Here is a 16,022-nt window from a genome sequence, read left to right on the forward strand (position 1 = left end):
TCTGTCACTTTATGGTAGAAAATGAGAGGGTGAAAAATAAAGAATAATTTGACATAGGGAATGAACTTCAAAATGTGGGCTTAAACAAGGAAAAGGAGAGCGCTATGCATGGAATGATGCCAAGAATTTACAAATTGGATTATATGAAATTAAAAACATGCACAGCATGGAAAATTATCAGAATAGAAGAAAAATTTTGCACTTCTAATTCAGACAGGGGACTAATGTCTGCCTAGTACAAATTACTGACAAAACTGAAACAACAAGATACCACAAATCATCCAAACATACCAGAGCAATAATGCCCAGAGATCCCTAAACATCACAGGTTGTTGTCAGTGCTCTTTGTTTCCTTCCAGAAATAGGCAATAACATACTTTGATTGATATCCCTGAAAGGCTTCCTCTTCTCTGGGCTTATTTCCCTGGGAAAAGGGGAAGTGGGGAATAATTAGGGTAGTGGAGGGAGGGAAAATTGCTGTTGTGATGTAATATATGAGATGATGAGATGATGATGATGATGATGATGATGATGATGATGATAATAATAATAATAATAATAATAATAATAATACCTATTGCTGAAAGCACCACATACTTGAGTTACAGGACATGGAGAAATAAAGCTGGTACCCTTATCTGAAGCTTCATTTCTACAGTCCAGCTTTCATAGTACTGAAAGGTGCTATGCACACCACTTGAGGAGAAAGTTGATCACCAATCTTCCTCAGCTGTGAACCTTGACTGGCCTGGCAAGACATGGTCCCTGGGAATATACTGGCATAAGCATGATGGGAGTAACCAACCATTTTCAGATTGGATTTAAGGTCTTTCCACAAGGTAAACCTTGTGGCTAAACAGGTCCTCAGCCTTAGAGAAAAAATCTATCACTATTGTGCTTTGAAATGGACATAACATTGAACCAATTCCTAATGATTTATCACTATACCCATAGGTTACTACATTGTTCAACCCTCATCAGGGAAGCTTCTATTAGCAGCTGACAGTGATTTACACAGAGACCCATAACTGGTCAGGATGCACATAAGAAACAGTGGAATGCTCAGCCCTAAATGGGGTACCTATAGTCTCTCTATTCTCTTAAGTCTCAGGGAACTAGGCACTCACATAAATCTATAGAAATCAATACAATTTTAAATATTTTGTTATTTAATTAATTTATTCAGATTACATCTCAATTGTTATCCCATCACTTGTATCCTCCAGTTCCTCCCTCCCTCCCACTTTCACCCTATTCCCCTCCCCTAGGTCTATGACTGAGGTGGACCTCCTCCCACACCATATGGTCATAGGCTATCTATCAGGTCTCATCTTGGTAGCCTGCTTATTCTTTCTATGAGTGCCACCAGGCCTCCCCAACACAGGGAAGTGGTCAAATATGGAGCACCAGAGTTCATGTCTGAGTCAGTCCCCGCTCTCCACACAACTGTGGAAAATGTCCTGTCCATTGGCTAGATCTGAGTAGGGGTTCAATGTTTACTGCGTGTATTGTCCTTGGTTAGTGCAGTAGTTTGAGCAACACAATTTTCTAAAAAGACAAAATAAAAATGACTAACAGATATTTGGGAAAGTGTTCTACATCCTTAACTATCAAGGAAATGAATCTACTCTGAGGACTGACATGATGGTTAGTTTGGTAAAGGCACTTTCTGTGAATGCCTAGTAACCTGAATCCATGCCTAGAACTCACCTGAATGTGAAAGAGAAACAATTCCAGAATAGTCATCCTCTGAACTCCAGATGCACATCATTAAACATGCCTCTCCCTCATGTACATGCATGGCACATACACATTCATAATAAATTATATATATATATATTATATAAATTATATATATGCAACTTTTGTGAGATTCCATGTCACCCAGTCAAAATGAATAAAAAAAGAAATCAAATAACAACAAATGATGGTGGAGATAGGAACAGTTATTATTGACGACTGTTCCTGGAAGTGTAAAACAGTGTGGCCACTTTGGAAATCACTATGGAAGTTTATCAATAAACTGATAGCAGGGGCTAGAGAAATGGCTCAGAGGTTAAGAGCACTTGTTAGTTTTACAGAGGACTAGAGTTTGGTTTCCAGTATATCAGATGGTTCATAGCAACCTCTAATTACAGCTCAGGGGATCTGATGTCCTCTGTTGGCATTGACATGCACTTGTATGCACATATCTATAAGCAAGCACATACATATATAGAACACAAAAATAAATCTTAAAAATATCCTAAAGATAGAACTATCATGTGAATAAGTCGTAGTAATCCTATGCATAGATCTAAAGAATTTACATTCTACCACAGAAATATGTGCACACCCATGTTTGTCTATGACAGTTTTATTTGTAACAATGAAAATAGGATAAGTAAGGATATCCCTCAACAGATGAACAGATAATGAAAACATGGTAGATATACACAATGGAATTTTATTAGGTTGTAAAGGCTTTGCTTCTTCATGAAGATTGATTCAATTATTATACTTATTGACATATTCCAGTTTTGGAAAGATTAATGTGTCATATTTTATATTTGTTACTTTACCTTAAATTATGTATATACACATGCTATACACATATGTGCACATATATGTGCTTGTGTTTGTTTGTGCATATGGTAGGGTCATAAAACTACAAAAGGGACCATGGGGTCTTAAAGGAGGGTTGGAGAGGGTGAGAAAAAGGAGAGAAAAGAAAATAGAATAACTGAATGCGTGTGACAGGAAAGCAGCACAGATACTAGTGGAAGGAAACAATAGGGGAAGACAAACGTGAGGGCCATAAAGGGACGAAGATTAAGTCATAAAGAAGAATAAAGTAATGCCGTCTGACAGAAAATAAATGAAATGGAAATAATCATATTAACCAAATCAAGACAGTTTCAGAAAGAGATATATCACATATATTTTCTCTCATCTGTAGGTTCTAGACTTTATACATGCAGAAAATCTTATATACACAGATGACATGAAAGCATAAACAAAACTGTTAACGGAGACTAATGGAACAGGAGAGGATGAAAAGGAGGAAGGTAGTTGGGTAGGGAGAAAATATGTGCAAACCTCACTATATATGTTACGAAAGTTTTTAAGGTAAGCTTGTAAAACAAAATAAATTAAGAGAGAAGTAAAATAGAAAACCTTAGGAGAAAATGCAGGCAAGACACGGCAGTCAGCCTACTTGGCATACTATACTGCACTTCTCAATAAGAACCATGTTACACCATGCTCCTGAGTATGCCCAGAAGTCAGAACACTGAATTTTGAAGTAGCCTGAGTAGCAGAGTCTGGACTCTGCATGTCTCCTTTAATGTGCTTCTTCCAAATAGAAAATCCTGGGGGAGGGGGGTATGAGCACATATAAGGTTTGTACAGAAAGAGTTCTGAGAAACAGGTGCTATTTTTGGTTTAAGGAATATTATAGATAAATTCTTCAGGACACGAGAGTGACAAAAAAATATATACTGTTATTTTCTTTTTGGCATAAACTCAGACAAGGCCAAGTCCTCACATGGTAACTCCATGGAGACAGCATAAACAAAATCTGAGAAAGCACTTCAGATACCATGAAAATTCTTTTTGACAAGAAAGTTTATATGTAGAAAATAGAAGAGAATGTTCTTCTAACTCTCTATCACCAAGAAGATGTTCTAAGGCCATTAGAGGACCATTTACCAGGTCCTAGACAGGCACCAGGTGAGTCTCAAAACCTGTGGATCCCAATATCACTATACTTAATAGCATCTAAATGTGTATAGTTTTGAAGTGTGTGTAAGATATCCATCAATATATAGAGATAATAAAACAAACACAAATATATTAGTTCAACATCAGAATCCCTTAAAGTACATTTTCTGACATCCAAGAGAAATATACTAAGGTATTGTGCTGGAATGTCCTCTCTGGTGAGAGTCCCCATTTTTTTAAAAAAGGACAATCAACAGTAAATGGATACACACATTATCAAATCAGGTGTTCAAAACATCCAGTAGAAATCAACTGGGAAAGCTGAGGTTGTCAGCTGGAGTTGGGAATTGGGCTTTCTTTACATGGATAACTTCCCATGGCTGAACTTTAAACTTCTCTTTCCCACTATAGGCCCATTCAAGCTATGAAAAACAATAGTATCATCTGTCGGAAGATGTTTACACTCTATCTGTTTTCAAGGACATAATGTTTCTTCTGCTCAGCAGCTATTTAGCCCTTCCTGTTACAGAGTTGGAGGAGCCGGGTGGTTCCTAGACAAAGAGCCTTGAAGGAAAATTTAAGACAAACATGCTTGGGTGTAAAACAATAGAGTTAGGGACTTAAAAACTTCACTTCCCTTCCAGAATCAACTTCTCAGTGAATTAAATACCAGGCAATTTAACAATAAAATGTGCAACTTACTAGAAATCAGGTTATAACTACAGAAGTGATTTGAAGAAATTCAGAGCATTTCATGCTTAGATATAAAAGGAATGATATTAATTCAATATTATAAGTTTCAATTTTTATTTTAATATATTTTATTTGTTAGTTTCACATAATGCACCCCAATCACACTCACTTTCCAGGCCTCTCAGGTCTACTCCTCTCCTTCTGACTTCCCCCAAAACAAAAGAAGAAAAAGAAAAGAAAAGAAAAAATACCAAGTCCAATTTGTATTGTCCATAGGTTCAATGGAGCATTGTCAAATTCCCAGTACACAGCCCTTTAAAAAACAAAACAATTCTCCACAACTGAGTGGAGAGTAGGGTCTGACTTTCACATGAACTCTGGTGCCCCATATTTGACCACATCCCCTGGAGGGGGAGACCTGGTGGCACTCAGAGGAAGGATAGCAGGCTACCAAGAAGAGACTTGATACCCTATGAGCATATACAGGGGGAGGAGGTCCCCCTCAGTCACAGTCTTAGAGGAGGGAAGTAAGGGGAAAAGCAGGAGGGAGGGAGGAATGGGAGGATACAAGGGAAAGGCTGACAATTGAGATGTAATATGAATAAATTAATAAAATATATTAAAAAATAAAATATATTAAACAAAACAAAACCACCACCAACAACAACAACAAAAACCAGTCTGTCCCAACCCCACCCCTATCTATCAACTGTGAAGTGATACACTTCAGCATCCCTATCACAATTTTAATTAATTAATTAATTACATCCCAGCCAAAGTTTCCCCTCCCTTCTCTCCTGTCAGTCCTTCTGCTTACCTCCCCTTCCCACCATCTACGCCTCCTTTCTTTCTCTTCAGAAAAAAGAAGGCCTTCCATGGATATCAATCAACCTTGGTATATCAAGTTGTAGTAAGACTAGGTGTGTATTCTCCTATTGAGGCTAGAAGAGGCAACGCAGTAGGGGGAAAAGGTCCCAAAGTCAGGCAACAGAGTCAGAGAAGGCACTTGCTTCCATTGTTACGAGTCTCACTGACCTAGGCCCTCCTCATATATGTAATTTGGTCTTCATATGGAAACCGTATCACAATTTTTAAAAGTTCCCTTCAATAGATTCCTGTCTAGACTGTTTTTGGTGGGTAGGGGTTGTCACAGAAGCCTTCAAAGTCTCTCATTTTGAACTGTGAGTCTGCAGTTATCGATACACTGCAAAAGACTTTTTTTTTTTTTTTTTTTGGCCTTTGTGGTGAGTGGCAGCACAGATCATCGATTTACATATGGTTTCTGACTATAGTACGGGACATGGTCATTGGTGGTAAAATGGATCATGGACATCAACAGAGCCCCCAGCTGCAAGATAAAATCAGACAGAAGAAAGGAAATGAAGAATAACAGAAAAGCCGGGCGTGGTGGCACACGCCTTTAATCCCAGCACTCGGGAGGCAGAGGCAGGTGGATCGCTGTGAGTTCGAGGCCAGCCTGGTCTACAAAGTGAGTCCAGGATGGCCAAGGCTACACAGAGAAACCCTGTCTTGAAAAACCAAAAAAAAAAAAAAAATAAAATAAGAATAACAGAAATAAATTCAGGTGGAATGAATGAAAATTTAGACTATAAAGAACGCAAATGCTGACTATTTGAAAAGATCAATCAGATTAACAAAGCCCTAGTCTAGAAAGACAGACAAATTTAAAAAGAATTAAAAATAATAAGATTTACCAATATTGGGAGTTTAATTAGAGTTTTGAAGACATTAGAGAAAATATAAGAAAAAAATGAGAAATAAGAGATGTATTAAAAAAAACGACAGACGTATTCACACAAACTCAAGAATTTAAAATAAAGTCAGGCATTGCCACACCTTACAAACAGATGAAATGAAAACTTTCAAGTGGATTTGAAATAGAAAATTGTAAGTGGATGAAAATTATTAAAGTATTCAAAATTCCACACCCACAGCTATGTAAACTGCACTTTGATCAAATCCATCCCTCATTACCTCACATTCTTCCTCTATCCTCCCCACCAGTGTTCTCTTCAAATTTCACTTGCTCTTTACTTTTAGAACCCATTAAGTCCACTTAGCGTTTCTTGGATGTGCCTGGCCACAGAGCAGTCTACTGGAGCACAGGTCTTGAAATGTTTCCTATTTGTTCCTCACCTGTAATCTGAAGGCCAAGAATGACCTACAATTGGGTCCCACATGGTGCATTTATTGAGCAATCTCTAGGTGTCTTTTTAGTTCAGCTTGTGCTGCCACCTGGGCTTCAATAGTATGGCCAACTCCCTTCCGGAAACTACTGTACATATAGAAGGGTCTGTGCTACGGTATTCATAGATAGTACATCTCTCAACCCTCAGCAAAGAAGCTGCTTTTTGCTGTAGATATTAATAGAGACACACAACTGGTTGATGTGAGGAAAATAAGATACTATGATTTCTCAGCTTTAATGGGAACATCTATATCATATTTCTCTCTCTCATAGGCTCCGGGAGTATCACTGAAGAGGAAGCAAAAATATTTAAGAGTTAGAAGTAATGGATGACTGCATACAATCGTTATTTGTTGGATAGTACTGGGTTATTGCACATATGTGTACAGCCTGCATGCATAAGATCTGCACATGATCAAGCCAACTCAAATCCCAGCACGGTTGGCTAAGGGGTTCATGAAAATCCACCTTATCTGAAAAACTTTTGGGAATTAACTGTTGAGGGTGGAAGAATTAGTTTTTGAGATTAAGAGAGGCTACCTATGCTCCAATAAATCTCCTTACAGCCAGGCAGACTTGATGGTAAGATCCTATGGCTGGAGATGATACGTACTTGAGACATAGGACATGGAGTGAGCAAAGTGGGACTGATCTGAAACCTTCATCACTACTGGTTAACTTTTATAGTAGAATCAAGTTGTATTTATGCTACCAGCAGAAAAAAAATTCAACAGTCTTACTGAGGCTGTGAACCCTACAAGCAATGGTAATCGATAATGACTGGCCTGGCAAGATTTGCTCAGTGGTTAAATATTGTCACAAATGTTACAGGAGTAACCAGTCACTTCATGATTGGATTTAAAGCCCACTTCACAGGGTGGACTTTATGCCTGATATATTAACTGAACCAAAAACCTGTGGCTAGCTAGATCATAAGTCACAGAAGAGAGCCTAATACTGATACTAATATAGCCCAATACTAACGTTAGTATTCCATGATGAAACATGGTAACCAATACAACATATAGAAGGAAAGGCAGATTTTGGGCTTCTGGTCCCAGAGAGATAAAAGTGTATGATAGCAGGGACAGCTGAGAGCTCATATCTCAAATCATAAGCATGAAACAGAGAGAATAAACTCAAAGTTGTAGGAGTGTTCTTTGAGCAAGGTCACTCCTGCTGCATATTAGTTATTCTTCTATATCTGTAAAGACACACCATGATCAAGAATATAATGGGAGCAGATTTACAGTTTCAGAGGGTCAGTGCATCCTCATCCAGAGGCAGCATGCAGAGAGAGAGAGGGGGGAAGGAGGGAGAGATGTTCTATTTACCCTTTCTCTTGCTTTGCGTTCATTATGACTTATGCAGTCTTATTTTGACTGGATGCAAAAACATTGTTTTTCAACAACTTTTAAAATGGCATTGGATGCTTTAGTTTCTCTGAGGTTTAAAAAAAATTTTTTTTAATATAGAGGCTTGTCTGTGTAGCCTTGTCTGTCTTGGACTCACTTTTGTAGACCAGGCTGGCCTAGAACTCACAGAGATCGCCTGCCTCTGCCTCCTGAGTGCTGGGATTAAAGGCGTGCGCCACTGTGCCTGACCCCCTTTCCTTTTTTTTTTTTTTTATGGTCAGTTTTTATTGTTTACTTCTTTTCTTCATGTGTGTAGTGCACTTGTGTGTTTATGCATGTTTTTGCATGTATATTGGCTCATATTGTGTGTGTCTGTGTGTGTGCAAGCATGTGGAAGCCTGAGGTTGATATCAGAAGTCATCTCCCATTGCTCTTCATCTTTAATCATCAAGGTATGCCCTCTAGTAAATGCAGAGTGCCACAGTATGGTTAGTCTTGCTTATCAGCTTGGTCTGGGCACCTTCTGTGTCAGCCTTAGGGAATTCTTCCTTTTTAATATATAATTAATATAATAATGTGTATATCATACAATAAAATTTATGACAAAAATATTACTCTAAGAACTTCCTTAATAGAATATTATAAATTATAATATGTTATATTTTATTTCCATTGATTTCCAAATACTTTCTAATTTCTTTTAAGACTTTCCCTTTAGGGCTGGTCAGAAAGCTCAGTAACCAACAAACAAGGCTGAAAGGGGCCATTAAGACTAACAATATGGGTCTGGGTTACCTCACCCAGAATTATCATTTTCAGTTCCATCCATTTGCCTGTGAATATCATCAAGATTTCCTTGTTTTTAATAGCTGAGTAGTATTCCATAGTGTAAATTGAATCACAGTTTCTGTATCTATTCTTCGATTGAGGGATGTCTAGATTGTTTCCAGGTTCTGGCTATTACAAATAAGGTTGCTATGAACATAGCTGAGCAAGTGTCCTTGTTGTGTGGTGGAGCATCTTTCAGATGTACACCCAGGAGTGGAATAGCTGGGTCTTGAGAGGTAAAACTGTTCCCAATTTTCTGAGAAAGCTAAAATGGCGAGAGTGGACATCCTATACTTTAGTCTTTGGCAGAAGGCATGCAATCATTCACAATAAAGTTTGTTACTATTTTGTTTTTGTTTTGTAAATGTCTTTCATCAGGTTAAACTCCCATCTTTCTCATTTTCTAAGATTTTTTGACAAATAAAATATGTTAATTATCAAAAGTTCTTTTTTCATACCCAAGTGAGTGATATTATGAAATTATTTAAATTTATTATGGTGACATACTAATATAAGCATTGCATTCATTCTATAAACTGTTCTTGGTCATGTAACATTAACCTTTTTATGTTTGTGGCTTGAATTTGCTAATATTTTAAACATTATTTTAATATGTAGCCACAAAACATATTGCTGAAGTTTTTATGTCTTTGTACCATGTTGGCTAATTTTAAATAAAATTCATCTTCATAAAATATGAGGGAAATTTTGCTTCTACTTTGTGGAAGATATTTTGTACCGTTGGTATTAACTTTATTTAAATGTTTGTCAGAGGCCGTTAGCTGTTATAGTACCTATACATTTTAATACACACACACACACAATGTGAGCCCATCCATATACATGCAAAAACATGCATAAACACACAAGTGCACTACACACATGAAGAAAAAAAGTAAAAAAAAAAATCTGACCATAAAAACAAAAAAAGGGGGTGGTGGTGTCAGGCAGTGATGCATGCCTTTCATCCCAGCACTCAGGGAGGCAGGAGCAGGCAGATCTCTGTGAGTTCGAGGCCAGCCTAGTCTACAAAGCGAGTCCAAAACAGGCAAGGCTACACAGAGAAACCTTATCTCAAAACTTTTTTATTCTAAAACCTCAGAAGAGCTAAAGCATCCAATGCCATTTTAAAAGTTGTTGAAAAACAACATTTTTGCATCCAGTCAAAATAAGACTGCATAAGTCATAATGAATGCAAAGCAAGAGAAAGGGTAAATAGAACATGGAATTATATAAGAGAATATGTATCCTGTTATTGTGTAGTATCATCAAATTATTTAAAAATTAGAAACAGCCACAAAACCTTTATTTAGATGTATTGCAGATGCACAACAAAGAACAATATAATAATAAATATAAAAATCTATGGAAGCATTCTTTTTTCTTTTTTTATTTAATTAATTTATTCAGATTACTACTCATTTGTTATCCCATCACTTGTATCCTCCTGTTCCTCCCTCCCTCCCGCTTTCACCCTATTCCCCTCCCCTAGGACTGTGACCGAAGGGGCCCTCCTCCCTCACTATATGGTCATAGGCTATCAAGTCTCATCTTGGTAGCCTGCTTATTCTTTCTCTGACTGCCACCAGGCCTCCCCACCAAGGGGAGGTGGTCAAATATGGGGCACCAGAGTTCATGTCAGAGTCAGTCCCCGCTCTCCACATAACTGTGGAGAATGTCCTGTCCATTGGCTAGATCAGAGTAGGGGTTCAATATTTACTACTTGTATTGTCCTTGGTTAGTGCAATAGTTTGTGCAGATCCCCTTGGGTCCTGATCTGTCCATCATGATGTTCTTCTTGTACGTTTCTAGAACCCTCTGGGTCCTTCTATTTCCCTATTCTTCTATGCTTCTCTCACTTAAAGTCCCAATAGGATGTCCCAGCATCTATCCTAGTCTCCTGGTAAGTGAAGACTTTCATGGGATATGCCGTTGCGGGAAGCATTTTTTATTTTGCATTTGAAAACGAGGTATTCATAAGAAAATGGCATTTATTCATTCTACCATAACATCATTTTAAGACTGTCAGGTGATATTTGAAGGAAATATGCATATAATAAAGTTATTAAATTGCAACAAATAATTATGTGCATATCTTAAAATATTCACAGGAGGTAAGGTCATGTGTTTAATGGGAAAGGAGAAAGAAAATTATACAGTAGTGAGACAATTTTCAATGCATAATAAAATATGGAATCATATCAATTCCACAGAAACTATTTTATAAATTTGTTAAGACAGAATGTGAATAAAATGTTTTTAAAATAGAGTAATTATTTATTCAAAATACTTCTATGTGAGAAATAATACACAATCAAGTATGGATAATCTTGAACATTGAACTATGAATAAAATGTTGCACCACTTATTAAAGTTTTTTGCTGAATGTGAGTGTGGTGTGCCTTATTATTTCCTCCTTCGTATTTTAATCAGTGTTTAGAAAGTCCAAGGTGTTTGAACTGAAGAGATGACTCCGCTAATCCCTCCTTACAATATTGTTGATACACAGTGCTCCCAAGAAACTTGAAGCATGCTAAGAAAAATATATTTTAAATATAAATTGAATAAAATATGCTATTGCTTTTCCTAGAGGGAGATATTTTTCTGGATACATTCTTAGTGACGTAGCATGGCATTTGAAAGTCTGAGAGAAAGATGACAACTATACATAGCTGACTGACTGGGTCTCAGCATTAAGTTAATATTGTATACTTATAGATACGTTAAACATGCTGGAGGATGAATAAAATCCAGCAATATGTTAATGTATACTGTTCACAAACCATGTAGAAATATTTATTTCTTTTGATAGTCTGATTCATATTTAAATATCTATAACCATTTGTAGTTATATTGTTAAGAATACTGAAAACAGAAACAAAAGGAGAAAAAAACATATCCAGCAGCAGGAAAAATGTCTGATAATTTGGCGTTAGGTGCCAAAAATTATAAATTCAACCTTGTTACGTTTCTATAAGTAATATTCCTGGAAGCACTGAAGCTCTATGAGGGTAGTACTGATCTTTATGTTGTTAACTGCTGCATTTCTGATGCCTCTCCAAGTGTTTTGTATAGTTCATGTTCAGCAAATTTTTATGGAATCATAACCAGTGATTTTAAAATTAAAGCCATTGTACTTTATAAAAGTGAATCAATTAGATCCATATATTTATAGATAGTGTGTATTGCATGGGGCAATTTTAAAAATAAACCTTTATGTTTTTTTTGTTTTTTTTTTTTTTTTTTTTTTTAAGCCTGAGGGTTACCAATGGAGCCAGAATGAAGGGAACCGCCTGGGCTCCTCTCAGTATCCTCAGTTAGACAGGGAGGGGAAGTTTCTGATGCTAGGAGCTTTGTGGCCATCATCTGGGGAGTGGGAGTGATAAAACCTGTCCATCAGGACCACTGTACAGTTCATGTTCAGCAAATTTTTATGGAATCATAACCAGTGATTTTGAAATTAGAGCCATTGTACTCTATAAAAGTGAATCAATAAAGATTCATATATATTTATAGATACTCTGTATTGTATGAGGCAAATTTAAAACTAAACTGCTGGAACATGTATCCTGTTTGGAAAGCCTTGGGTGCAGTGCCCTGTGTGAAAGCCAGGTGGCTGTTAGCTCACCTAGCCTTTGTGTTGCTAATCTTTCTTAAACATGTTTATTTTTATTGAAAATAGTTTTTTTCATAAAATGTATTCTTGTTACGGGTGCCCTTCCCAGTGTTGGTTCTCCAGGGCAGAGACTGTGTAGCTCAGCAATGTAGGCAGCAGCTAAGCAGCCACAGTGAAACCTCAGGACTAAAATGAGCTGAATCATCGCTCCCCCCCAATTTCTTTTCCACCCAAATTACTATGTTCAATCATTTACGAACTTCACAAACCCAGTGTCTCTTTACAGCTAACCGAATTGTACTGGCGATAATTGAATTAAAATGTCATTTCAATAGTGGGCTCCTTTGCATATTTTGAGTTTGTCATTAGAGTTGACTGCATGTGCTGTTCAAATGTTCTATCAGTTGGACGCTTCCAGTCCTTTTTTTTTTTTTTTTTTTTTTTTGAGACAGGGTTTGTCTCTGTAGCCTTGGTTGTCCTGGACTCATTTTATAGACCAGGCTGGCCTTGAACTCACGGAGACCCATCTGTCTCTGCCTCCTAAGTGCTGGGGTTAAAAGCGTGTGCCACCATGCCTGGCTGGACACTTCCAGTCTTATTCCTCTTGCAGTGTCCACCTCCAAAAGACAATGCTGAGATCAGTTTTTCCTTCCAGCTCCCACAGGCCTGATCTTATCTACTTTGCAGATTCATTACATCAATTCCCTAGACTCCCAAGCTACCTTGGTTTACTACAACAAAACTGCGCTGATCACCCCAGGAGACCCTTTTGCATCCCTCAGCCTGTACTAGGGCTTGTGGTTTGAAAGAACTTCTCAGTGTCTTCCTCACAAGGCTGTGGCTCCTACACTCACCTTTGCAAAGGTCATATGCTTAATGACACTTTAGGTTAGGATTTGATTACCTAACCAGAATAAGACAATAAAGACCACAAGGGGATGATTAACAATTATTTTTTATTCTAGTATTAACGATTTTATTCTGTTCTACAAGTTCTTCCCCATAACCCAAGAAATAACAATTCTAACACCATGGGGTCTTGTGAGAGATTACAGATCAGATGGAAAAATATCCAAACTTGTTTTACAAAATAGCAATGCTTTTTCAACATGGATAAACAGCAGTAAGCTGACGACTAATACAACCTGGAAGCTTAACTTTCAGCCTAATGAGCCTTCTAGTAAATGTAGCAACATTTTAGAATACTAAGAGAAAAAAAATTCCCGAGTCACCCAAACAGAACAGTAACAGTGGGATCGCTCACACTCCCCTCCCTCTAGGATGAGGGCCCACTGCTTGATCACTGACAACGCCTGACTTTATCTGAGTTGGAAACTAAAAGCGCACTAGAATCTGTGCTGGTCATGTGCCAGGCTTTTCTAGCCTAGGCCCGTTCTTCCTCATCTCTCAAAGCCTCTTCATACCACACTGGATATGATCTGGGGTCACTCCCATTGATGCTGGCCAGAAACTTGAGTATTTTCATCTTGGTGGTTTCGGCGCGGGCCCTTGGGCCCCACAGGAACTCATAGGAAGGAGGATCGCTGTCAGGCACCTGCCTGTATTCCAGGTACCCTTCCTGCACAAAATGCTCCGTGATGAGGCGTCTGGGCTCCCCATATATAAAGTGTTTGTCCCCAGCATACAAGCCAATCTTATTCAACACACCCCATACCATGTCCTCACTTGCACAGTTGCCTTCCATAAATATTATGCTCAATATAATTATCAGGAGGCCTGTCTTAGGGATGCCCTGGACATCAGTCGTGATCCCATCATAGGTGAGCTCTAGGGCTATGACAAGGATATAGGTGTTGCCAGCAGGCTCTATTTCCTTTATCTCAATGCCAAAAACTAGCTGCATGCACTCCAAGACTTCTCTAAATATCACCAGGAAGTGATCCTGATAATTTCTAATGACATTACTCATCATTTCTGCTTTGGTGACTGGCTCCTTCATTAGATACTTAAAGAGCAGATATTTCACCAACTCGTCTACTTTTGCATCTCTCTCACCATTAGACAATGAAGCAGCACATGGCAGGGCCTCGGAGGGGCCTGCACTCTCCTCACTCTCCTCACTCTCCTCACTTTCAAACTCTACACTGTGCTGGCTGCCTGGAGAGGAAATCACAGCAGTGTAGGAGGGCAAAGCTCCTGGAACACTATGAGAAGGACTTGAGGCTCTGGAAGCACCACCGCCCTCCTCTGAAGTGCCTGACATCTCAGCATTGGAAGACGAGGAAGAAGAAAAGGAAGAGGGAAAGGAGGAGGAGCAAGTAGAAGAGGATGAGGAATCTTCTTCTCCTATTGTAATTGGAACATTCCTTAGGCCTTCTGTCTCACTTTGGGCCTCAGGATCTCCCTCAGCCATGCATCTTCTACGCTTCCGCGGTCTGGGCATGGTGACCTAGGGGAAGATGAGGAGAGTGGATACATTCATTCTTGACATTCACCCCACTGGAAATGCTCACAAAACCAATGGCAGGCTTTCTCTGTGTGATGCTCTAAAGCCACAAGGAGTCCTGTCTCCCTGGCATGTATGTCTCTTGTGAGACTGAGGGAAGTAGTGACACGTTTCCTCAGAATGCAACTGGGTCACCATAGAGGCTTCAGGGTTGCCAGAAGCATGTATGGGGTTAAGCAAAGTGTGTCTGCTGGCTTTGAGGCACACATGACACATTCACAGTGTTCACTTCAGCTTTACTCTAGACTCTGCCTAGGCATCCCCTGATGTCTGACCTGAGGAAAACATCTCAGACCAAGACCCTTGCCTAGCTCCCGTGAGAGAAGATGAGGCACGTCACAGCCATAAACTGTAAGGCCAGTACTGGATCCCCATTCCAGACAGGAGGCTGAACTGCACTGAGAAGAGTTGCCCCACTCTAAAGTGTATTGTTCCCTCTGTGCTCTCTCTCGGTTCGCCCTCATCTCCTGTCATGGCCTGGCCTCCACTTGTATCTGCTGGCCTGAAGCAAACTAGTGTACTGCATCCTTCTTCAGGTCTGTAGCAAACTCCTGGAACAGCTGCCCACTTCTCTGATGTAGAACAAAGGGCAGCGAAGGTCCCTTCATCTTGCAACAACTATTCAAGGGCAATTGAAAAAGACATCCCAGTTGAATGTGGCCCATATGTCTGGGACAAGGGACATGTCCATCCCTCACTTTGATGGCTTTGCTTCTTCTGATGACCTGAGGCCACCTGCATTAAGCAAAGGCCCATTTCACTGAGATAGAGAAAAGAGGAGGAAAGGGGATGGAGCACACCTATAGTTCATAGGGTTTCCTCAGCTGACAGAAGAGCTAGGTGGGGACAGAGCCCCACCTGTATAAGTACTTGACTAACTCAGTTCTTACCTTGAGTACTGGTACACCTGAGAGCCTCTCTCTGATGACCTGGGTCAAGGTTCCTTTGAGCAGGGTCTTCAGGTCCCTGAGACCAATGTCCTAGAAAAAAGACAAGGGGATCAGATGGAGATTCCTGCCCAGGAATAGGGGAGATAGGCTTCTGTGGGCACCCTGTCTGGGATCTGAACTGGGATTACTTTCAACCATCCCTGGGGTTACTTAGTCTGATGACAGATCATGCAACCTGCAAATAACCAAGGTCACACACTCA

General features: G+C 39.1%; 1 protein-coding gene across 1 annotated transcript; it reads right to left on the reverse strand.

The window, feature by feature from the left end:
* Positions 1-13,787: 13,787 nt before the first annotated feature.
* LOC127185818 (melanoma-associated antigen 10-like) lies at positions 13,788-14,807 on the reverse strand. The gene has a single exon (XM_051142387.1). It carries the CDS (start codon positions 14,805-14,807, stop codon positions 13,788-13,790), a length of 1,020 nt encoding a protein of 339 aa, XP_050998344.1.
* Positions 14,808-16,022: the final 1,215 nt, after the last annotated feature.

The sequence above is a fragment of the Acomys russatus genome, chromosome X (genome assembly GCF_903995435.1).
Source record: "Acomys russatus chromosome X, mAcoRus1.1, whole genome shotgun sequence".
NCBI lineage: Eukaryota > Metazoa > Chordata > Mammalia > Rodentia > Muridae > Acomys > Acomys russatus.

Bases quoted from the DNA above. Each gene is read 5' to 3' on its own strand.
- LOC127185818 (XM_051142387.1), bottom strand. From the start codon at position 14,807: ATGCCCAGACCGCGGAAGCGTAGAAGATGCATGGCTGAGGGAGATCCT.